This window comes from Passer montanus, unplaced genomic scaffold, assembly GCF_014805655.1.
Source record: "Passer montanus isolate IOZ18808 unplaced genomic scaffold, ASM1480565v1 scaffold14, whole genome shotgun sequence".
Classification (NCBI taxonomy): Eukaryota; Metazoa; Chordata; class Aves; order Passeriformes; family Passeridae; genus Passer; species Passer montanus.
The window spans coordinates 12178202-12204134 of NW_024360941.1; the positions used below are offsets into that span (position 1 = coordinate 12178202).

Sequence of the window (25933 nt, forward strand, 5' to 3'; positions counted from 1 at the left end):
GAGATGCAGAGATGCTGGTTAGTGAATGAATGTATTACTGCATTTGTTGAGCCTTTGTTTAAGCTGCTCTTAAATAGGAATAAATGGAAAGATCTTTAATGTATTTTTTATTGTTATCCATCCCCTAATTTGTATATCTGTCCAGTAAACACAACCTGCAGATTTTTTTTCATAAAATACTCCAGGAAATGTAGCTTAAAAGGAGGATTTAGGCTATGTCTGGAAACAGCACAAGCAACATTTCTTCTAATTTTCTTTGTTTCTGATTTTGTCAGTGAAATGTGATCTTTTCTGTGTTAGCATGCTAGTGCAGATTCAAGGTACTTCACAGTAGTCTGGTTAATACCAAAGAAATCAGTATATTCTTCCTTTTCCCTCCATTTGCTCAGTCAAATAGGAATGTCTAACTTTAAATGGCAATTCCTTATTGTCAATTCACATCAGAATAGGTTTGCTACATCTAGTTACAAAGTATTCTTTAATTAGCATAATTCAGTCAAGTTGGGGTTTGGGGCAAAAAGGGGTAATTGTGTAACCCAGGCCAGACATGTAACTTCTTCAGCATCTGTCCCTTCATTAAGTAAATGTGAAGAAGAGACTCTTCTTTTTCTAGAAGAGACTTTTTACTTTCAGTATTATTGGGAAATAATGATAATATTCTAGGCCCTTCTTTGCCCATTACAAGTAGTTTTGTTAGAAAATACAAATACCCATATTTCTTCCCAGGGTGAAATCATAGACAAGTGCTGATGAGAACAGGCTGTTGGCAAGAAAATTTTTGCAGGGGATTTCTGTTGCAACCACCACTATAATCATGAGATGCCATGAAGTTACTATGCTCTAGCTTGATGTTTTCTGATTAATGATGTAGTTCTATAAGCAGCAAAAGAAGTGAAGTCAGATTTCCCTTGTCAAGTGTTTTTTGGCTGGATTCTGTCCTATGTAGTGGGAGGTTGCTATGCCTGAAGCTCTGTATAGATGTAATGTGTAGCAAACACTTGTTTTAGAATCGCTACTTTAGTCTAATGAGGCTCAATCTCCCTAACACATACAAACACACAGATTGTGATTGTGCAAGCCTCATTTTCTGTGTAAACCAGGCTAAAAATGATGTTTAAAGGTTGTCTTGAACCATAAGAAACAAAAGATTAAAAAGGTGTTGAGAGTCTGAAGAAGTGAAACTGGGCTTTGACTTCCTGTACTTTACAGGATGCAGAGTGTAAATCAGAGGGTCTCCTCCCTATTTCAGAGAAATAGGATGTATAAATTCCAATATAATATGATTTTGCACTGTAATTTCTTTAATTCGTTTACAGTTGTTGTACTGAATTGGTTCCATTTGTATGTCAAGAGGTGATTTTTCAAGTAATCTTTATGCAAAGTTCATGAGACAAAGAGTTTGACTTCCAGGTCACTTCTTTCCAGCAGCAGAATCACTAATAAAAAGTCTGTCATTGGTATGTAGTTGTTAGTTAATTGCTGACACATGGTACAGAATGTAGTCTGCCTCATTTTCTCTCAAAATGGTGTTACCCAGACTTGCAGAGAACAGACACACTAGATACACTGGCACAGGAAAAGTTCTGGCTGGTATGGGTTCAGGATGTGGGAATTTTTATTCCAAGCTATGTTAGACCATCAGTATCTCATCTGTATGTTAAGGATAGTTATGGTTCCCAGTTTTTCAGAGTGTATGAAAACCACTGAAGAAAAGTGCTATGTAAGAGCTAAGTGTTTATTTTATGTGCTACATTATCTTTTGTTCTAAGTAATAAAAATAATTTTTCCCCCAGGCTAGCGATACAAATCCCCAAGGCATAAATGAGTACAATTCCTGTTCACTATTTCTTATGTGCTTAGACATTCTTTAAAATTCAATGTCACTTAATACAAGAAGTCTAGAAAACTTTTTTTTTTTTTTAATTATTTAGAGAGAGTTTTGGAAATACATTGCAGAAACAGAGCTGAAGCTATATATACATGTATATATATCTCATATTTAAACAAAACATGCAGTCAGCTGGTGAAAACTGCTCTCCGAGCTCCAGTTTTCATTTAATTGGGAACACAAACATGTGAAAGTTGAGGCTAGTAATTTGATTTCAAAAGAAAGCTGCTTGAGACAAGCATCAGTCAGAGCTAACAGGAGCCATATGCTAGATGTTTTATGTAAGTGATGTGGTCTTCAAAAAAAGTAGGAAAAGCATATTTGCCTTTTTTTTTTGAGCAGATCTTTCCTAAAGAAGTTCTAGTAAACCTTCTGTTCAACAGCCTAACAGTATTTATATGTGTAATTGATGTTAATGTATTCTATTGTCTTGTAGATATTTGCTGTTACTGTGCATCAAAGAAGTTCATTGACTTAACTATAACCACAGAGTGTGTGTAATTTCCCAGAGCCACAGGACAGACAAGATAAAATCTGGCAAATTAGAGCTTCCCTGAGTGAGGGGAGTTTGGGTTTCTATCACTAGGTCTGCTCAAAATATGTGCTAGCCTTTGTAAACAAGAGCTAGTAGCTATCTCCAGCAGTTAGAAGCAACAAGCTTTGGAGATCATTCTATCACAGCAGAGGTGGAATAACAGTTTCCTTGTCATAATGAAGAAGGTTGAAGAGCACTCAGTGGAAAAGAATAAGGCTTAACTCACGATGTTCCCTTACAAACCAGAAAGGCCCTCACACAAACCAATATTTTTTAAGCATCTCCATTTCATTTAAAGCCACTGAAGTTATTATTTAATGGGCAATTATAGTAATCTTTGTAGTTAATTAAATGGTTGTCAAGCTCCCAAATATTTGCAAGCAGGGTGTGTGTTACCCTGGTATACTAACTATAACATGCTGTGCTAGAAATTGTGTTAACATTGAGGAACCAATACTGAATGTTTTCTATTGAGGAGTTATCTGAAGCATAGTTAGTATTTCAGTGGAAATTCCTGTCTTGTTCCTGGTGACAAGAGTCCTACTGGCAGGGGCTCAAATTCAGTGCAGATTGGATGTTTTCTGTTCACTAACCTAGAAAGCAATTCCATGCTGAAGGCCTACTTTAAAAGGAAGAATTGTGTGAAGTTACTAAAATCTGGCAAATTCTATTATTTCTTAGCTTGTACTTAGCCGGTTTTAAGTTAACATGTCCCGACTGGAAGTGATCTCAGAGGTGGATTTCTGCAGGCTCTTGGCAGTCAGGGGAGAGGGATAGGCTGCTCCTGGGCATGAGCAGAGCAACTGATTTCTGAGTTCTTGTCCAAGTATCCCTCTGTGGGCAACTACAGGGCTGCAGAGCAAAGCTTCATATATAAAACTCCTTGAGTCCCTTTACCACTTCTGGAAGCTGGTTACGGTATTATGGCCCCTTCTCTACATCCTAAGTATCCTTCTGGTTAACTGTGAATGGATCATTCCCATGCAAGGGAAAGAAAGAGCTCTTCCCCCTGCTTTCCCATCCTGGCACCTGTGTAGGTGGCAGTGAGAGTGCATGGCTGGGAACAGGCACAGGGATCCTCCTGCCAGGCTGCTTAGGTTTGAGAAATTGCCAGGTCTTTGATGATACCGATAGAGTAGCTTTAAGGGCATTCAGGTAAAGGGCAGCAACTCCTTAATTTTTCTATCCCAGCAAAAGCAGGACACTAGAGAGCCCATTTCAGCCCCCCATGAACTTGGTAAGGTTAAACCTCAGCTGTGGCCACTATATGCCAATCTGACATTGCACTGATCTTAATTTAGTAGTTCTCCCAAGGATACCTATGACACATAATCTTTGTGTTAAAGACAGTAGTTTCTTAAATTGCTAGCTAAATCTGCATAATTCCTACCTTAATTCTGATGCTTCCTAGACATGAAACTAATCATTAAAGAAACTGATCCTCTATACAAAGTGTACGATGAGTGGTGATCAAAGTTGGTAAACTTATGTGTCTGGCTGATTACAAAGATTTGTCTATGAACAAGTTTAAACTGACGGCACACATAATTATTAGTAAATAGCAATATAATAACTGTGATGTTCTTTATCCATACTCAAATGATGAGGGAACAAATGGTGTTGCTCCCATGTCATATGGAAGCATATTTCTCATGTTTCCCTGTAAGCTGTAATTTTCTTTGCTGTTCTCTATAATGCATGTGACAGGAACTTTTAGATGTATTTGAGTAAAAAATGTCCAGAGGATGTTATATTTTAAGGTCATAATTCTGTGATGAGATAAGAATGAGTAGGATCATAGGCTTCTCTGTGTTGAAGGGAGAGGAATGCTGCTGTGCTGGGAAGGGCTTGCAGCATTGATCTGGTCAGCCCTGATTAAGCATAAGCAATCAGGAGATAGCATAGCACAAATGTGTTGCTTCAAATCATTCTTGTGTCTTGGATAACATGTATCACTGCTGTAGAGCAGATTGTAGAGCTTGTGATTGAAAAATATTGCTCATAAGTCTTGCTGAGACAGCTGTGCAGTTTACTACTCTCACCAGTCTTTTCCCACCAAAGTGCTTAGTATAATGCCAGAGTAAATGCATTTTGATAATCAATTTTAGAAGCTGCTGCTCTTGTTTAGTAGACATCATAGGAATATAGAATCAATGGGGCAGATATTAGATCTTGTGAATTGAGAATGAAAATTGGAATTAATTTCTAGTCATTTGATTCATTATTTGATCACAAGGTATTGCTCTGTGACACCAGCAATAGGGTGATTTTTGTGACGTTTCAAAGCCATTTAGATAGAACTTAATCCATGGCTATTGACTGACCTGTGACCAGAACAGGATCCATACTTAAGCACCCTTTGTTCTGTCTGTTATTCTTTATTACTCCTTTTCCGTGGGCAAGAAAAATATTTTAGCCTGTTGCTTTCCTCTGTTTGAGATCACTGGGGAGCTGTTACCACCTGAAGAAGATTTACAGAGCAGATTCAAAGATTTCTGTACTTGGATAAAGTATATTAAAATGGGCTTGTGTATGTGTAGTTGTGCTAGTATTATCTAATTGTAATTTCTCCCATAGCTTTAAGATCTTTCAATGATTTTTTTAACTGTAGGTTAGTAGTTTGTAAGAATAGTTTGTAAGACAGCATGAGAAAAGTTACAACAAACTTAATTTTCAGGCCATCCTGAAACTATTAAAACTTCTCTTCTAAAAAGTACATAGTTTCTACAAAGACATTTGGCATGTAGATTCAGGAGAGATTTATTCAGGGTATCAGTCTTAAGGTGTTTTGATGCCTTTGGGCCTCTAAAGAATTCTGTGCTTTATCAGCTGAGTTAAAATGTTATTCATTAACTTAGCAACATTTTTAATCTTTATTTCTATTAATAAAAAATACTATATCAAATGGAAATGGTGGGTGATCTATACTTTGAAAGGGGAGTGAGATTTCCCCTTTTATGTCCAGAGAAATATACGTGACTGTTTTGTTTGTGCTGTTACTTAGTAAGATGCTAAGAGGAGACTTTGCTACCATGAGTGCTAATTTAGTGGCATTTTTCTGAGTCTGTCAGTTGTACCCTTTGAGAAACTATGTCTGTATATTGTACATCTCCCATTTGCCAAAGTTCTCTATATCTTAAGTTTTGAAATAAGGTGATGGATAGTTCTCCATTTTAAGAATTTTATCCCCAGCTCAATACAAGAACTAGAGATCTCTGAATTTTCACCGGCTGTATCTCTGCCTCTTTGTCCTATGAGCAGACTTTTTAACAAAATGCTTCATTGCACATCTTTTGTCTTTTTACAGGTGATGTATCACCCATCAGCATGTCTCCCATCACTCAGTCACAGTTTATTCCACTTGGGGAAATCCTTTGCCTGGCCATCTCAGCAATGAACTCTGCCCGAAAACAAGTCACACAAGAAGCACTAATGGAGCACCTAACCACCTGCTTCCCAGGTAACCTGTCATTAATAAATCATTGGTCAGATGAGCACAAGTCTGCAAAAAGGCAGTTAAAGAATCCTCACTACCTTCTGGATGGGAATATTGACTAATCTGACATTCTAACCAAAAGTAAAAGGAGATATTAGAGTTCTAATCTTGGAACTTGTTCTTTATTCGTAAACATACAGAGAATTGAGTTCTCTTTGATAAGACTGTTCAAGTGAAATGCATTTTGCAGAGCAAATTCCTGACTTTATATAAGTAATAAAAATTACTTGGTGTACTAAACAACAAGATATTGGCTCGCTTCGTTTTTTCAGACAGCATCAGAATAAGCTTGTTTGTGATTTTTCTCAGAAAATAACCTTTTTTATCATCATAGCCAAAGGAATGCAGGGTTTCTTTAGTAACTATGGAGAACAAAGCATTTCACCTTGTGGCTTTCAAGCAGGTTGTAGCTAACTCATAAGGGTTCTGCTGACATCATTCAACCAGTTCAAGTGTCATTGTCCAGCCTCCGAAGAGGTAACCTCATGGCGGTCTCTGTAGAGACCTCCCTGCTAAAGACCAGGCTTCCCACACAATTGCATGTTTTCCTTCACCTACAACAGGCTCTCAATGTGTGGCCTGATGCAAGTAGTAGAGGCCAATAACAATGATGTGCCTGTTTCAGTGGGAGGTTATATTTAAAGTGAAAGGACTGTGTCAGCCTGCTTTCCAGGAGTTCTCAGATCCTTCTTGGACACAGTTCTGGCTTTTGCTTCTGTACCACCCTTGCTTGAAAAACGACCAAAAAAAAGACATCTCTCTCCACAACTAAACTGAAAGTTTTTGGAGAGCTTTGTGAACACTTGCTATGTTCACAAATGCTGGTGTACTGTTCAGAAGGTATTCTTGTCAGCATTTGATATTTATCAAATGGTAAATGGAAATTGTCCTGGATTAGAGATACTGTAACACCACAAAAAAGGGAATTGTTTAACAAGACTATACTCTTGAGCATGCTGCTTTTCTACTGGCTGGCAGTATCTGGAGTGGGTGAATCATGCAAAATGTATCTTGTAGAGATATTTTGCGTTGAGGCACTAAGGCACTGGGCAGAGGTTTACTGCTCAAGAGAGCAGAACTTTTTCATTTGTGCTTTGTGTGATCCTGGGCAAGATGTTATCTATTCTGTGTCCGAGTTTACAGTTCTCTAAAGTAGTTGAGAAACTTCTCCATTGTACCTGTTTATAGCTACAAAAAGTATCTAATTAAAAATGCCTCAGTAGGAAAACTACTGATGCATCCGTCTCATCTAGGCAACCTAACCATAGCTATGTTTTGATGTCTGGAATTTTTTTGCTTACATTTTAGAACAAGAGTTACTTAAAGCCTTGAAATTTACATGTCTTTTCCTATAACTGATGCTGAGTTCTGAGAATTTAAAATATCATTCTCAACTGAGTGCTGTTTTTGGAATAAACAATTGTCTGACATTTAATAATTGCACTTTGAAAAAATACTGCAAGCATATTTTGTAAATAGTGGCTTTCTCTCCCTATTTGTAGTTTTGTTTTTCAGGCTGATTTTGAAAAGAGTGGTAAAAATTGTAAGGGTTAGAATGCAAAGAAGGCAAAGTTCACAATTGTAATTCTCTTAATTCATTTGGATGATTTTTTTCCAAGTTATCTTTTCTATGTATGCTGTGTATATAGAAGAATTTCATAGATTGCAAGTATTTTTTCAATTATTCTATCAATATTTTTATATAAATGTTGCATGGTGGAAATGATAATTTATTGGTGACATCCCTTGAGTTTCCTGGGAGCATGATTATCAGTTCACTTGGTGTGTTATGCTATTCTTGTTAGACAGAGCCAAACATGAAAAATAATTCAACTGGCTGGATTATTTTGTAGACGTTGCTCAGACGAAGCCTGAGGCAAGTTAGCACATAGTCTCTTGCTGCCTTTTTTTTTTTTTTCCACTAGCCATTAACATGTGAATTTCTCAAGTCTGAGATTTAAAAAAAAAAAAAAAAAAACAACAAAAAAAAAACCTGGAGAGCCTCACTTCCCTCACCGTAGAGAAAGGTATTTGAAGAAAAAAAATCCACCCTTTATTGTCCAATTTTTCCCCTTCACTAGAGAAATGCATTTCTCTTCCAGCCATGACATAATTAATACAGCAAGCATACACGTTCTGTCTGTGTATGAGGATTATCCAAAAATTTTCTCCTTTCCAATAAAAAGAACTTCTTGTGCTGACACTTTTCACTTTTCTGCCCAAACCCCTGTAATAAACCAGCTGTAGCCTTTTGAGCCTTTGTATTCTTTGTGGCTATTGTAAAATATCTGATGTCTCCTCATATTCTGATAGTCTATTTTTCCTAACTAGGTGCTGATGCTCTGAGGGAGAGAAGAGCATTACCACTGTAGGTGTGTCTGTTATTATCACATAACCTCTCCGTATCTCTTCCTGTTGCAGCACTTGTCTGCCTGTGTTGTTTATGCTTTAATGAACAGATGCTTCACTGTGTTTCATGGTGAAGATAAATTTCCTAAGACCCCAGATGCTATTCTCAAAAGTGCCTAAGAATAATAAACCTTTTTCCTCAGTGCAGGGTCTTACAGTTGCTGTCTAGCCCTCTAGTTTGCTGAGCCATTGTGCAGGCACAAATCTGGGCCATGGCTCTATCTGAAATAAGGTATGCTAATTATTTATAACATCACATAGCAACCACTCCACATCTTTAACTAGTATTTCATGAGCCAATCAGAGTATTCCTTTTATCCCTTGTTAAGCCTTAGCATCAGCTCAGGAGAAAATCATTTTAGCAGATTTAACACCATTTAAGAACTACTTCAGATGTATTTTTCATGAATGTATTTTATTCAAGAAGTTTGTATTGATAATGCACATCTTATTTGTGGTTTTTGTTATTTGTTGGGTTTTTAAAAACAGCAAGAGGGCTGTTCCTGCATGTGCTTCCATAATTCTAACTTAGAATTAAACAATGAGATGTTTGTACAGCCCTGCTTTGTAATTTATTGACCATGGTTTAAATCCCATACATTAAATGTAAATCTTTGAAATCCAGTATAAGGAGCTAAGAATGTGACCCCTGTTCTGTGTTTGGCAACCAGACCCTCTTATTTGTATGAACCTGGATGAAGACAACATCAAACCTTAGTCTGTGCTGCCTTTAATAAGGCTATTTGTCTTTTTTTTTTTCCTCACCGGTTCTCTCCACATACATGTTTAAATAATTTTAAGACTTTCAAAATTTTGGTGTAGAAAATACTTGTGTATTGGCCTAGGTTACTTTTGAAGCAAGCAGATTTCTGAAAACGGGCAAATTCATCTGAAAATCACCCTTATAACTTCACTCTTTAAATATATGAATTATATGTGTAGCACTTAAAAGAAGTGTCTTACATTAACTGAGTTCACTCTAGGTCAGTGTTCTTTGTGAGCAGCAAACAAGACATAATCTTCTGTCTGGAAGCTCAGTGGATGGCATAGCAGACTCTCTTGAGATACAGAAAATGTACATGTCTGATGATTCAGTGTCCAGACAGTTTCTGCTTTTGAATTATTAAACCACTACATAATCTTAAATAACACCACTGCTGTCATGCAATATTTTATGGGCTAGAATCTGTAAGTCACTGGGGTTTTTTCCCTTGTTCCTATTTAATGGAGGAAGGGAGACTATAAGGAGACCTTTGAATGCAGGGGGGTAGGCTGTGTATAGACAGTATGTGGGCAGATCACTTTAAAGAGGAAAGTCTTGAGAAAGCCGAGAAATCTGTATTCACTCTGGATCCCATTGTTCCTTTTTTAATGTCATTGCTCCTGTCTGCCATGCAGGAAAGCCTAAGCTGAGTTTGGGTCTGTTTCTGCTTTTGTAAGTACCTAAAAGAGCTTGGAATAAAACCCATAGCTACCCTTAGCTGATAGTGCTGAGCTTCCAAGATCTGCATCTGCTGTCATCCCTGCTGGCTTAGTGAACCACAGCATGGACTGTATGCTGGGAGTGATAAAAGTGATAGGCTTCAACTCCAGAGAGAAGGCTGACAATTAACTTTACAGCATCACTGACTGCCAGGCAATTTTTTTTTCCTTGGTGTTTATCTGCACATTCTCCATTCACAGAAGTTACTCAGTTAGTGTAACTACTGTGCATCCAGTGTTTAGAGACTCACCCAACACATTGTAGCCCTTATGGTTTACTGGGTGAGAAATACATATTATTATTTTTACCATGTATTTGCAGTGCATTTTTGCCTAAATTGCTGTAAAACCTCAGTACATCCATTTCAATCTCTTTCCCTAACTTTCCTCTAAGCTCCCAGGAGAAGTACTTTCATCCCTTTTATTTGTGTTGTGATGTTTTTGAAACAGTATGTTAAGTCTTTTTAGTAAAATAAGGATGGAAAACGAGGTTCTCACAAAGGTAAGTACATGTTGAAGTCTTTACTTGTAAGCTTCTGAAAAGTGCAGTGGGTGAGGCAGGTTGTTGGTGTGGTGGAAGAGAGGTTGGCTGCTGGAGAGCAGCTGCACCTGACTTGGACCATGGTTGGACCCTGCAGTGCATATTCAGCACGGGATGGAGGAACAAGTGAGCTTGAGTTTTGCAGTCAGCCACATCTTGTTGTGATGCACACCATAATGTCAAAGGGGTGGCCTTGCCCAAGCAGACACAGCAGCTCCACTCAGGAATGAAGAGTTAGGTGACCACTGGTTGTTACAGGGATTGAAATCACTCCTCATGTTCCTGCGTGCTATCAAAAGCTCATGCAGAGGACAGCCTGCTTTGCCTTACAATCCACAGGAAAACCCACATATTGTTTAGTTAGTCCAGAGAGATTCAGAATTCTGGGCTAGGGACAAATAGTCCTTTTTTTCCCCCTGCTCTCTGGATTTTAACTTTTCCCACCTGTTGTTGTTTCTGTCATGTTAACTCATCTGGAGGTTCGGAGGATCTTTGTTATTCTCACTCAGATTATTTCAGAAATTGTGGACACCTGCATGAAAAGGGAAGAAAATGCAAGTTCCTGATTCTCCATATTTTTTTCTAATTTTCATTCACATTTATGCTCTCAAATTATATCATATCTTGGCCTCACACTTCCTGTGTCCACAGACGCCCTAATATTTCAGCCCTATGAACTGTATTAACTCTACCCCAGTCAAAACTAGCACATGTCCCTGTGTACTTCTTCCTGGTGCCTTTTGTGTTGTAACTGATTTCACTCATGTCCATGTTGTTCCTAACCTTTTCCTGTTTCCATTTTAAGATTTTAGTTATGGATATGAGTAGTATGGTCTTGTCTCCAAGTTCAAACAACATGCAAAATCAGACATGAGTATATGTTGCCTCCAACCCAGTTGTGAGAAACAGGATGAGTTAAGGAATTAGTCCAAATTCTCTTTTTCTTGTTGCTTTTAATGGGTGTTGCTGTCACAAGGAGATCAGTGAGCTTAGAGGTTCCAACCTTTGACGTGTTGGAGAAGAGTTAGTGAGCAGACACTGTGTGCTCCTGGAGATACTGTGTTTGGGGGAGGTACCCCAGCTGAGATTTCTCAGTGAAGTGTTTTTGTAAAAAGCATATGCTTCACTGAAATGTTTTTGCATGCATTGAAATCCTGTTCTTCAAGACAGAGTTTGACTTGACAAGGTCCTGACCACCCTCATGTAAATTGGCCAGGATTTGAGCAGAGGTGCTGACCAGATTAATTCATGAGTTCTCTTCCAGACTAAGTTGCTCTCTGATTCTTCTTTTTTTCCTAAATTACTTTTGTTTAAAACTAACACCCAGAATTAATAATTTTAACTTTTTCTAAAATAGAGATCCAGATGTTCGAAAAAAAAGTCTTTAATTCTAAAAATGTAAACCAGACTAGTACTCAGAATTAAAATGCATTTTAGTTAAACAAAATGTATTGATTGAAGATAGCTTTTTCCACTTCTTACATGGAAGTATTTAAATTTTTTCTTCAGCATAAACAAACTTTTTAAAACTAGCTTGTGAACTAAAGTTCTTTTTTCCTTAGCTGTAGATGGAACTTACTCCTATATATGACATGCAGTTTAGTGTTGTATCTAATGAAGTATTGAAGACTTGGTCACGCACCACTGAATCCAGGAGGTGCACTGGTAATGGGAAGGATCTGGCTCACAGTGCCAAGTCTCCCATATGCCATTGATGTGGGCTAGTTGTCCTTCTCTCAGTATGCAATACTGAGTGTCCCACACATCTCACCTGAAATATAAGGATCTCTGAGAAGCAAATTTTTGGGAGCTAAATCTCTAACTTCCAGCCTAATGGAAAAGACTTTCTGGGTAAGATGAACTGTATCATTCAGGATGTCTCTGTTTTGAAGCAGCTGATATAGTTGAAACATTTTAATGGGAGAGCAAATCAGCTAAATCAGGTTTGTGATAAAGGGACAGTCTGAGGAACTGTTTTGGTTTTTTTTCTGTGTAGTATTCTGTGGGAAAAGCAGCTTAGGCATCCAAAGTAACAAATACCTACTGCTTTGTATGTGACAAGGCATTATAAGAATACTTCTGGTGAATTTGGATATAAATACTTTGTTGGAAGAAGAATAAAAGTAGAATATTTTCCTTGACACTGATTTTCGGTGATTCCATCTTGTAGCTTAAGGTCACCTGCACACTGGAAGTGACTAAAAGTTCTCTTGGAGTTTTTTTTTTAGCACTTTATTAATGGTGTACTAGTTAATTAACAATTGATATGTCTGAAATGTAGGAGGTAAGTGGAGAAATAAATATAGAAGAGTATGCCTAACAAAGTGATTTATGTTTGTTCAGCATATTCCAGCTTGCATGTTGGGAAAACTAGCTTTTTGTGGGGAGGGGGAAACCAGAGAGTCCACAGTTTTATGCATTTCCTGATATGTGTTTACTGTTATTTCTAGGAGTTCCAACACCCAGTCCAGAAATCCTTCGACATACTTTGAATATGCTTGTACGGGAGAGGAAAATATACCCAACTCCGGATGGTTATTTCATTGTAACCCCACAGACTTACTTTATAACACCATCTCTCATAAGAACTAACAGTAAATGGTACCATTTGGATGAGAGGATACCTGACAGGTCTCAATGTACCTCTCCACAACAAGGAACTATAACTCCCTCCACGTCGGGATGTGTCAGGGACCGAACACTACCCAAAAACCACTGCGACTCCTGCCATTGTTGCAGAGAAGACATGCACAGCATGCATGCATCTACCCTACAGAGGAAATCAGCAAAAGACTGTAAAGACTCATACTGTCCTCCTTCATTATGTCAGGTCCCACCTACTGAGAAAAGTAAAAGTACTGTCAATTTTTCATATAAATCAGAGACACTCACAAAGCCTAAGGATGTAGAAAAGCAGTCTAAGAAATTTGGACTCAAATTATTCCGATTAAGTTTTAAGAAGGATAAGACCAAACAGTTGGCAAATTTCTCTGCCCAGTTTCCTCCAGAGGAGTGGCCGCTAAGGGACGAGGACACCCCTACCACTATACCTAGAGAGGTAGAAATGGAGATTATTAGGCGCATTAACCCAGACTTGACTGTGGAAAATGTCATGAGACACACTGCACTAATGAAAAAACTTGAAGAAGAAAAAGCTCAACGAAGCAAAGCAGGGTCTTCAGCTCACCACAGTGGACGAAGTAAAAAGAGCAGGAATCACAGGAAGTCTCATGGGAAATCGAGGTCGCACAGCAAGACCCGGGTGTCCAAAGGAGACCCATCAGATGGCTCTCATTTGGATATACCTGCTGAAAGGGAGTATGAGTTCTATGATCCCTTAACTCGATCGCCACGGGAAGGCTGTTTTATAATAGAACACAAGGGAGATAATTATATAATGCACAGCAATCCTAACATGATTGAATCTCACTTTCCCATGACACCAGAGTGGGATGTGTCTGGTGAACTGGCCAAAAGAAGAACTGAAATGCCTTTCCCTGAACCTTCCAGGGGAAGCTCCCATTCCAAGGTCCATCGGAGCCACAGCCATACACAGGATAGAAGATCAAGGAATGAGCGGTCCAGTAAGGCTAAAGAAAGGTCTAGATCCATGGATAACTCCAAGGGACCTCTGGGCTCAGCTACTTTAGGCACACCTGAAGATATAGGTGAAGGCTGTAGCCCAGATGACCAAACAACTAGCCAAACCTACATTGATGATAGTACCTTAAGGCCATCTCAGTCGCTCAGTCATCAAAGGGCTCTGATTTCGTCCGCAAGCTACAAAGAGACTTGCATCCCTGAAAAAGCCGGTGGCAGTGTAGAAACCCCCAGTTCTTGTAGCCTATTGGAACAAGGCAAGCCTACGGAGAATTTGCCATCATATAGTGAACTCAACTCCTGCACAACAAAATCTGCAGTTGATGACTATTTTCAGTGCAACACATCCAGTGAGACTGTGCTTACTGCTCCATCACCACTGGGAAAGAATAAAGAGGATCATGATACGCTAACAGGGACGGATGGGCTAAAAAAAATGACTCCCACAGAAAGACAGTCTCAACATATTGCTAGGGAGCCTGGGGTGCACAAGGAGGAGTCCCCTAAGGGCCCAAGCAGTGGTACAGTGATTGCTGGCCAAACTCCAGAGGTGATTGCTAATGGGCGGCTGGTTCAACACCATAGCACTGAATCAAGCAGCCTTGATAAAAGGAAAGAAATATTTAGCAAGGATACACTCTTTAAGCCTCTGCACAACACTCTTTCTGTGAATAGTTATCATAAGTCTAACACCCCTCTGCTAAAGCCCCATCAAAAGACCCCCTCTGACACATTGCCTGTCAGATGTGAGAAACTTGAACAAGCGATGGTAACCTCAGTCACACAAGTCATGCCTGTTTCCCAGAGACAGCAAGAGACAACCGGGAACCAGGAGGCCTCCTTTGACTACTACAACGTATCTGATGATGATGACTCAGAGGAAGGAACCAACAAAAACGCTGAGGAAGAAAAGAACAGGGATGACGTTGGTACGATGCAATGGCTCCTAGAGAGAGAAAAGGAAAGGGATCTACAGCGGAAGTTTGAGAAGAATCTTACTCTTCTCGCCCCGAAGGAAACAGAAAACAGCAACAACCAGAGAGCCACCCACTCAGCCCGCCTGGACAGCATGGACAGCAGCAGCATTACTGTGGACAGCGGGTTCAACTCTCCACGGTAGGACTGTCACATTCATTGCACCTTTACAGACTAGGAAGTTCCATTTATGGTTTTATGGGTATGTGATATTGGTGACAGAATGTGGGGCTGTATTTAAAAATTTCACACATTTTCAGACAGTGTTTTTTCTACAGCTCTGGAATCCTCTATTCGGATGTGTGGGTTTCCCACCATACAGTAAGAAACCAATGACCATTTGTGGCATTGACTCTGTATTAGTTAATTTTCTGTTTGCTGAAAATCTCCCTGTATCCTTTTTTTTCTGTATTAAATTTGTGTTTGCTTTTAGAATAAAAGGGATGAGCTCCTGCATACTCTTCCCTTTCCCTCTAAGATACCATCAACAAGACTAATGGAAAGACTAGGCATGACCAGGTGGCATAATCTTTGGCTCAGACAAAAAGAAAAACAAATTATATTGTTTTGTGTTTGGGCTTCCTTGTTTGTTTTCTTCAAAAATTTTGGAAGCGTATCTAGTCACCATTTCAAACTGGTGAGACTGGAATAGCCACTACAAATTCAAAGTGCTCAGGATGTTTGAACTTCAGATGTGACTTAGCACTGTTGAGAGAGAGGTGCCTTGTCTAAGATACTTGGGAAGGGAGTCCAGATGTTTGTGTGTGGCGGTGCTGGCTAGTAATTACTATTCCAGGGATTTCGGGCATCATGGAAGTCTGAGTGTGCTAGAAGTCTTATAAATGTAGGGAGGAGAGAATTGTTGGTGCATTCCCTGCCCTGGAGATTTCAAAAGTTCATTTCCAGGTTAAGAATCCTTTATGCTAGCCTTCTTCCTTGTCTGTCTGACCTTTGGCAGTCCTTGATGGAATGGAGCATGACCTGTTTTGTTTGGCCTGCATAGCAACTCATCAGAGTTCAGAACAATGACTCTAAGAACACAGAAATCATTTACAGTAGTAGTTCTCTTAGAGTAGCTTACTTAAGCTTAAATTATTTATTGCCTGTGTTTAAAAATAAAACCTCCAAGACTGATTTTGCATTATATGAAAAAATGGGGGTTTTTTTGGTCTTTTTGTCACTTTTTTGTTTTCCCCTGTAAATGGTGTTCTTGTTCCTTAGAAGTATATATATTTTTTTATATCAATAGCAAACACTCTCAGGCATGTGAAGGATTTCTTGTTTCTACACAGGACTAAATTTCAATTTCAGTTGAAGTCCTGTCACTCTGGAAGAAATTCCTTTGGATTTGATGGTTACTCCCACTTATGTTAATGACAAGAGAGAAATTAGAGAGCCTAATGCAGCTTGCAGTGATGTATCAAACTACAGCAGGATTCTAACAAATGTATATTTTTTTCTGAGCAAAAAACCTGAAAAATTATTTGAGCAAATCATATCATTGACACTGAGTCCACTCTAAAAAAGAAGCTTGAGAAGGCTTTTAATTTACGTTATTGATTGTTCTGCAGATGCCTGACATCTTTCTCACATAGAACTGTTGTATGAAACTGTTTGCACTTTTCTTTTTTAAATGCAATGTCTTCCAGTAGTTGAAGTGCTATACTTGCAGTCAGTTTTTGTGGGGGAGTATGTTGTGGTGTTTGCTTCTTGCTCAGCCTGTCTCACTCCAGAGTATGAGAGTCACCTCCAGGACAGGGTATCAGCTGGATTAAAAATCAGTTCTTGTACTGCTGTTTTGTGTGCTAGCTGCATATCAAACTTGTGTTTCTGATTAATGCAATGGTAGGCATTTTCTTCCCTAATTATTTACACAAAAGCTAAAATTTCTGTTTATGTTAAACGTAGCTGGCAAGAGAACAGGATGTGGTGAGCATACTGGATTTAGTGCTGCTCCACCACCTTGTTTAAATCATAAGGGAAACATATGAGCAACTTTCAATTACATTTGTGTTCCACACATCCTTTTTTTAAAAAAAAAAATGTACTGTTTACTTATTAACAAATGCCATTTTTTGGCAAGGTCACGTAAAATAAGCTTAAAAAAAACCAAGCCAAAACATTCTGTTTTGGTACGTTGTACTTTGTTTGTGTACTTTGTTTTGGGAGACTGGCATATAGTTAGGATAGGATAGGATATTTCAAAGCTTTTTCATAAGCTTTGCATGAAAATTATTAAATTTGGTGATTTTGCTGAGTTTGGGTCACTTCTTCACATAAGTCTCCAAAAATAGATTGAACTGAGAATGAATTCAGCCTTTTGGCTAAAAGTACCATGTTATTATTATCATCCCACCTTATAATAAAAAATGTACTCCACAGCACTTTTCCAGGAAATACAGAGTAGCCATCCAGCATCCATCTGGTAAGATTCAGCCAGGTGTGACACTGTCCTTCAAAAGATGCCATGGGAAGAATATAAGAACAGGTTGTGCATATGGTGATGTTCCTCAGGTATATTCTTCTAGCTTCCACTGGTTATGTAACTCTGCTTCCTGAGGTGGGGTGGTATCTTTTCATTCAAACTGAAGTAAGCAACATTGTTTGGGGAATCAAAATTACCAATTTCACACTATAAAAGAAAAAAATATTTTTAAAGTCTGATAAATTGAAAAAAAGAAGAACAGCAAAAAAAAATCAGAAAGAAATGGCTGCAGTTAAAGAGATTTGCAATGGTCATTTGATTGCTGAAGTATTTGTGTGCAAACTGTGTGAAGATATTAATCATCACTGGGGGAAAAAAGCCTCACAATTTTTCATGCATTGCTTTTATGCAAGTTATATATAGTAAATGTTAACTGTCATGATTAATTTTATTCCTTTATTTTTAGTGCTTATATAATACAGTTGCTCCTTTGTCACCTAAAGAAAGCTAATTTTGACATTACTCTGCATGCAAAATTTTTCAGTGCAGTTTTTGTGTATACATGTCGTAATGGTCACTTTGTAATATCAGAGTTGAGCATGTCTGAAGATCTGGAATTGGTGGTCCCAAAAAGAATGACACAATACTAAATCATCTCTGAAAAGTAAGATTTGCATCTATTTTCACTAAAAAGCAGAGGGAGTAGAATAAAACAATGAGCAAGAGAAGTGCACCATACATCACTGCAGCTCACAGGAATCATTTAGTCTGTGTGTCACCCATCATAGCTCTTTGGAACTATGGACAATAACACAATCACTGGCAGAAGAATATCAGTACTATCCATTTCAACCAGTTTAAAAGATCTGAGGGTTCTCCTAAAAGCCTCATTGATTTTCCAGACTCCGTTTAAGATTATTTAAATCTGTCCTCATGACTCGGAACAGTGTTTTTTCCTTCCCTTATGCCATGCACTGACACATTTCTCCTCTGCCACATCTAAAGCTGTGCATTCCTACTCTTCCGTTGATGCTAGGACTAATATTTTTATTTTTTTTCTAAGGGCTAGTATTTAACTGAGAGCGGTCCCTGATGTGTCTGGCTGCCTGCAAGGCTTAGTCAGGGATGCAGCAGAAACATGTGGCAGGGTCAGGTCTACACAAGGCAGGCAAGAGCTACCCCTTTCAGTAGCAGGTAAATTTAGGTTGACTTTAAACTGACTATGAGACTTTTGTCATTAGTATCCTTGTTTCTAGTGCTTATTTAATAACTGCGTTCAGTCCTCTAAATGTATTCTGTAAACATCTCCATAGCAAGTGGTGATGTCATTTTACAAAGAAGTAGGGATACAGGTGAAGGATACATGACCAGGAGGCCACATGGATGTTTGAAAGCAAATCTGTTCCTGAACAGGCACACACACATTATTTAGAGATCAAAAATTATTTAATGGTGTAAGGACAACAGAAACAGTAGTACTGATAAAAGTACCCTTAGCATGTCATGGCTGAGCTTTTTAAAAGCCGTAGACTAAAATACAAGCTTCTCTGCATTCATAATTAGATGTATCATTAAAAGGCCTAATCTTTAAAAGTGTTAAGTGTCCTGTCAATCTTGTGGTTAAATTATATGTTAAAATTAAAGGAACATTGTCCATTTTGTGAATGAAATAGCAGCAGTAGTTGTTATCCAGGGCAAGATCACAGACCAGGCAGTTAAGATTTCTCATTGTCTTGGTAAGTTGCAATCATCTCAGCTGCAAAGCAAAATTGAAGTGTTGTGTTTCGACATTGTGGGTTTAATGTAAGGTAAAAATTTTATTTAATATTTTGTGTACAAAAACATAGGTAGAAGAGGCGACAGCAGAGGATGCTGTGTTATACGATTGCTGTCCTAACTCTGCTTAGTCACAGAGCTGATTTGATGAAGCTACTTTGTGCAAAACTGCACCAGTAAAACTGGCACATTCCAGGTGCAAGATGGAAGCTATTTCCTTGAGTGAAAAATCCAGATGCTTGGTACTGGTTCAGCATACAGTTTGTGTGACAGGTCTATACCTGTGTTATGGTATGATGACTGCTGAGCACCTCTGGGACGCATTTTAGGAGGAACATATGTGTACTGTCAAAATGAGATGTTTCATTGATGTGACATTACATACAAACACAGGAAACCTATTATAAAACACTCTGTTCTCCTTTCCTGTCTGGTCGATAGATATATAGGCATGTCATATATGAGTGTGTATATATATTTCTTTTCCATTCCAGTACTCGTGAGAGCCTGGCATCCAACACTTCAAGTATTGTTGAAAGCAACAGACGTCAGAACCCCGCTCTGAGCCCTGCACACGGTGGCGCAGGCCCAGCATTCAGCTTCCGAGCCACTGCAGACCCACCCACGAGTGAAGCTGAGAAACTGCAGAAACCTGGTAACTGCCTGCAAGCTTCTGTCACTAGTGTCTGATAGTCAGCCTGCCTCAGATCGTCTGTCTCATCCTATACAGCAAAGTTTACGACACTGGGACTGATGTTTACATCTTTGGGGAAAAATAAAACGAGCATCTCAACCACAGTTTTAGTGTTCACTTAAACTGTGCTGCTATGTAGACTAGGGGCAACAAAGAAGTCTTTATTTCAAGGTATTGCTTTTCACATTTGCGGCTCTGTAGCAACAGAATAGCAGTAGGGATAATATGTACACTTTTTGCTTCACTTAATTGTAACTGAGCACATATATGAAAGTCTAGACACTGTAAGTGTAATCTGCATTTTCAATGTCCATGCAGTTGCCAACTTCATTTAAAAAATGCCACAGATGTGTGATGCCCCTGGTCAGAGGCTAAACTCTGCTGCAGAGTTCATCATTTTTTTCTTCAAAAACTGAGCCACTGCTGAAAGTAACCAGCCAGGATCACCATGAGGAAAAACAATGCCAAACATGACAAGTCATGACCTCAGCTCTATATGTGAATTATTAATACTAATCAGTCATTTTCACTGTGCATTTTTGTGACACAATTTTACAAATACCTAGTTAAGCAAGTAAAAGGAGGTTTGGGGTTTGTTTTGATTTGCTTTTTTTCTAGGTATGGAGGGTGGGAAGGAGGCAGCTCTTCCTTTTGTTTCAAAAATACGAGAGATGTTTACTTAATGAGACTTGCTACTTGACCTTCCATAGTCACCCGTGAGGAGGTAGGCCTTTGCAGAGAGGGGGGAGTGGGGAGGGAAGGGAAAGATGTAACTGTCATGGAGCCACAATGTGGAGTGACACGAAATATATTAAATATCTTCAGTATAATTCACTTATTTTAAAAAGATAATCTAATTCTTGTGTCACTTCTGGTATTGCAACTTGCCATTAATATAGAAATCAGGATAACTAATTCCTTGGAACAAAAATATCCTTTATTATATAAGTGACAAGTATGGCCTGAAGAATTGATTTCTTTCTAGTGGAAGGACATAAATCTATTTTATGTAGCTTATTAAATAGAGTGCCTAAATTAGGCTATTAAAAATAGCATACAGTGTAATGATTATCAGAGAACAAAATTTAGAGAATTATAAACTTCTGGCCTTTTTATTCAGTGGATGTTATTTGCAATTTACCATTTTATGGACATGTCTGGTTTCTAGAAATTCAATGTGTCCACTTGGTTTGCAGTAGAAATCTGAGTCCTGCAGGCACAGTACATCCTAATTGCTCTCCCTAAACTGTTACTCCAGTGTAATTAGTACTATGCTAATTACTGCAGAGTAAATTCTACAGATAGTTAAACTCCAAGAGTAATTTTAGGTATAGGGTCACATTCTGCTCTGTTACTCATGCAACCTGGTAGTGCAACAAACTGACTTTTTTATCAGAACAGACAAATTGGTGGAATAATAACAAAGATACTAAAATGTGCAACAGCCCAAATTGTTTCATAGAAAAGGGACATTTACATCTAGCTCTTGTCGTACATAGGTATGAAACCCAACTGTACATATTAAAACCCAGTATTTTCATCAGGTTCTGGTGACATTTATTACTCTGTATACAAAGTCATTTGAGCTTCACTTATGTTCTCTTATGTTCACTTATGTTGTGATTGGAAGTCTTTACTGACAATTCAGCCTTACGTTACACCATCGGATATAGATCATTTACTTATGAAACAGCTTTCTAACTCTGGACACAGTCAGTTCTGTCAAGAACACACAGTCAATGCACAGGTCTGTCTTCATTGATTTCAGTGTATAATTTCCATTTCATAGGAGCAATAAGACCTTTCAGTGCACATAAAGGAAATTATTGTGCTTTTGGTTGGTTATCAAAGTCACTTGGCCTTTAGCCTTCTGCCTTATCATACCTTCCAAGATGTGCTCTAATTACCATATAATGCTTTGCATGACGCATCTTATTATTCGCTATGTAACTCCAGCCGTACTTATTCCATGCGAACTGTAGAGTCAGAGTTCTTGTGGGGAATTGTCATATACTATGCAGTGGCTGACTGTGATTTTGTTTCTGAGATGAGCTCTGACATCAGTAGCATGTATCAATTCAGTAAATAGAAATGTCAAAATGGTAAAAAAATTTACAGTGATGATCTGAACTACTAATGGCAGTATTAAAATGTGAAGAGCAGAAACAGGTTTCACCTTTGGAGAAATAATTGTTTGTCATAAGCTAATCAGATTTTGTGCAGGCAGCTGGTTGTACAGAAGACATAATTCCAACAAAATGTGATAGTACATACCTATAAACTGTATAGTATGTTATTTCCTGAAGTTCCCAGAGACCAGCAGACAGCATAAATGTCATATTAATGTTGACATGGCATTGTACCAATATTAATGTGACTCTTGGAATATGGAATGTAAACAGAAGTTTCAAATAGAAACGTTCTAATCTTGATTTTTTTTCCTTTTAAAATCAGCAATGGAAAATAAGAAAATTCCATCTTGAGGTTCTGGTAACAAAACCACGAGAGTGGAGCTTGAGTGCTTTATGTCACCCTAATCCTTTGATGAAATCATAGCCTTGTATTATGTGGTTGCTTATCTATCATTCTAATGTATCAATTTAAAGGTTTACAGAGTTAGATTAGGTTGAATCTGTGTTGTGTTCAACTGTAAAGGGTCAACACAAATCTGTCGGCATTTTGCACACTTAATATGTATTATTATAATACAACATGTTACTTTTATGGTAATTTTTTTTACACATATAACTACCTCCATGAATTTGATGAAATGCAGCAACATGAAAAGTGTATTGTACAAAGCAAGGTTAGAAACTTTGAAGCATTAGGTCATGGCGTTCTCTTGTGTGTCAAAGCTTGCATATGAAGTCATCATGTTTCCATTGCCACAATTTCCTTCTACAATGTTAAAAAGATGGCTTTCAGATGAGTCACTTAAAGACTTTGACAAGGCTGCATAATTGGGATAAAAGTGAAAGGGAGGCTGAAACCTTCCATCCTCTCCCCAGTTACTGCTAAAATTTCTGCCTGGTAGAACTTGAAAATGTATTTGTAATTTAGCAAATTAGAAACATCTACCGTCTGTGAAATATGATTGACAGTTTGGGGTTTAACAGAAGACACTCTGGGTATTTTCTTGGCAGCCTTCAGATACTTAGGGCCCTATTCTGCCTCCATCTTTGTCAACATTAGTACGTCATGGTTTCTCTGAACTGGCAAGGGTGTTAAAACAGCTCTTCCTTTAATGATGCACACTCTGGTCTCTAGATTGGGTGCATCTAAAACATTTGCTCCTATAGAAATTACCAACAGCCTTTCACTGGCGTTGCTGGGAGCAGTATTAGGGTCCCTGCTCGAGGTATGTGCCTAGTGTTCAAAGAACATGGGCAAGTTTCCAAGAGAAATTAAGCTGGCTTTTGAAAAGAAGCCAGCTGCAACAAGCCACCTTTCAAGAGGGAAGAAAGAAAGATTTTTCCAAAAACCAAAGGAAGAAAGTGGCAGTTGAACCTTACCAGATCACATTGTATACAAATCCCGATTTATGAACACCTTTCAGTAAACCTAGTACCATTATCCTGATGCAAATTGATATACAATCATCAGTTGAGCTAATTTTGCCATTTCAAGTATTTCAGTTAAAATTTAGAAGAAATCATTAGCCATTTGACTCCCAGCACCACTGTAAAATGACTGTTATATGCGAAACAACATTCACTCCACTTTAAAAATAAAAATGTATTGGAAAACAAATATTTTAATGAAAACCGTGGCTGAAGTGCTTGCCAGCAGTAGTCATTGTTAGGAAAGAGAACAAACAAACCAGTATGCAGAGACCATCATGAACACAGATAATACTTTGCACTTAAATCACACCTTTTTGCCTAAGGGTCTCAAAGCACTTGCCTGTGGAGGTAGGCAGAGTTCACTGACCCTACTTTTTGTCTGGGCCCATTGGAAAAAGCAAAGGCTGAGTCTGCCAACTAACTCATTAACTAGTTGCTTTTTTAAAGTTACCGAAGTAAGTTTAACAGTTAACCAAAGTGTTTAATGTTTATATTCTGAAATTATTCTTTTGACACATTCCATTTGTTTAAGCAAGAAACTCCTTTACAGCCCTGTAGACACTCTTGGATTAGCAGTTCCAAAAACAATTTTGCAGTCATATGAGTACTGGCAGCAGTGGTTTTAGAAACAGTCATGTTAATTTAAAATTTGTTTTTCAAATACATTTTGTAGTGCTTTTCCCAAACAATTGTTCAAATTGTTGTGCTGAGAAAGCAAGTAGCACTCCTAATCTGGTGACATACCCACAGTTTACAATTCTCTTTGCTCTTCTGAAGAAAGCTGTACAGTATTAGAGAGAAAAGTTCTATTTTTTACAAAATTCTTTAAAAGAAAGGCTATATATCTAAAATGTTCCCCCCAGCATAAGTAAAGTGCATCATTACTGCATGAGACACATGCAGAGGACCCACCAAAAGCCGAGCTGGTGCTAGAAGAAAACGGGACTATCACATGTCTTTTATAGTGGCGCTCTAAACATTGGTTCCAGTTATGCAGGTGTAAATCTGGCATAACTCCCCTGATCTCTGAGGATCTGAGAGAGATGGGAATGGGTCGTTAACTCCATTGAAGCTCAGTTCTGAGCTGAGGGTTTCCGTGTTCCTCCCCCCGCCCCGAGACACTCAACGCAGAGAAGGAGCAGAAGGCCACGCACCTGGCTTTGGAAGGGCAGCCTGGGCTGAATCCCTGCAGGAATGCACAGCTCCCCCGGCCGGGATCCACCCTGGCTTTGGAAGGGCAGCCTGGGCTGAATCCCTGCAGGAATGCACAGCTCCCCCGGCCGGGATCCACCCTGGCTTTGGAAGGGCAGCCTGGGCTGAATCCCTGCAGGAATGCACAGCTCCCCCGCCTGGGATCCGTGCGGCCGCCAGCGTGCCCCCCTGGCAAGGGTGATTTTCCATGTGGTGCACTGCCCTCGGGTTGTATATCGGTTAGAGCCACCCAAAGGATACCCACCCAGATGTATGAAAGGGCCCTTGGAGTAATTGGCACAGATGTTACTTTTATGTGTGGAGGAGATTTTAAGTTTAAAGGGATCATAATTCTGCAGGTAATTTTCTGTGAGTGACTGAATGTGGCTGTTGCATTAGGTTTAAATGAGTTAATAAATGCAAGTGGGACTTACTGTATGTTAGAAGGGAGTTTTGCAGCCAAGACTGCCTTGTATAAATGTGTTTGCACTGAAAAAAAAATTAAAAAATTACTTGGTCTCTGGTTGCTGTAAAGGTCATCCAAGATGGATGTTCTGTTTATATTGTATAGTATTTCATATGAAATAATTGCAGTTCATGAAATGTCTTCCCTAACGTTACTGATTTATAACAGCACATTTGTAACATGGTTTTTATTGTGTCAGTGTACCATATTGTAAATGATGATTACTTGTCATGCTTAGTATAATAATTTAAAGGAAAAAAAAGGACAGGGATTTTTGTAAGTCTATATTTGAAAGTCCCTCCATATGGTAATATTGTGTTCATGTTGTTTATGTAGTGTTGTGTGAAATATCCATTTTGGATTGTGTTACTTTTTAAGATATTAAATAACATTTGGTTATATGTTCTAAGTGGATTCTTTGCCCTCATCGGTGATTTTTAGAGAGTATACTTATATTTCCATTTAACATGCTGTTTCTCTCCCTCACTTAAAACCTTGCTTGGCAAACCAGAAATCTCAGATAAACAAACACTATAACAACTCACTGTGTTCCCCCTATGCTTTATAAAAGCTCCTTGGGCCATTAAGAGTGCAAGGGAGAAAATACACCTGTTTTTCTGGCTTGGACTTGACATGAAGTTGACAGCTGCAGGGGGAGTGTGATCTCCACTGAATGTGAGTGTCCAGCTGACATGCACCCAAGTTCCAAGAAATGAGAAGTCCATTAGGACCTCCTGATGCCACGGGCAACAGGTGTCAGGTCCCTCTTTTCCTCTCCTCTCCATCCTCTTGAGCTAAAGAGGACCTGGTGCACTCAAGAGAGAGGGTTGTAACAAGGAGTTTTTTTAACATTCTTCAAGAAAACTGATAGCTGCTAATTGGAAAGGCCCCA

At 38.6% G+C, this 25933-nt stretch overlaps 1 protein-coding gene across 13 annotated transcripts in view; it reads left to right on the forward strand.

Annotated features, from left to right (window-relative positions):
• Positions 1-25453, forward strand: part of STOX2 (storkhead box 2) — a 142369-nt gene extending 116916 nt beyond the window's left edge. For all 13 annotated transcript variants that reach the window (XM_039700086.1, XM_039700091.1, XM_039700089.1 and 10 more), the window contains 3 exons: positions 5731-5883; positions 12802-15067; positions 19622-25453. In XM_039700086.1, the coding sequence (XP_039556020.1) occupies positions 5731-5883; positions 12802-15067; positions 19622-19817 (2615 nt within the window). In that variant the 3' untranslated portion in view covers positions 19818-25453. The remainder of the gene's footprint in view (positions 1-5730; positions 5884-12801; positions 15068-19621) is intronic.
• The last annotated feature ends 480 nt before the right edge of the window (positions 25454-25933 follow it).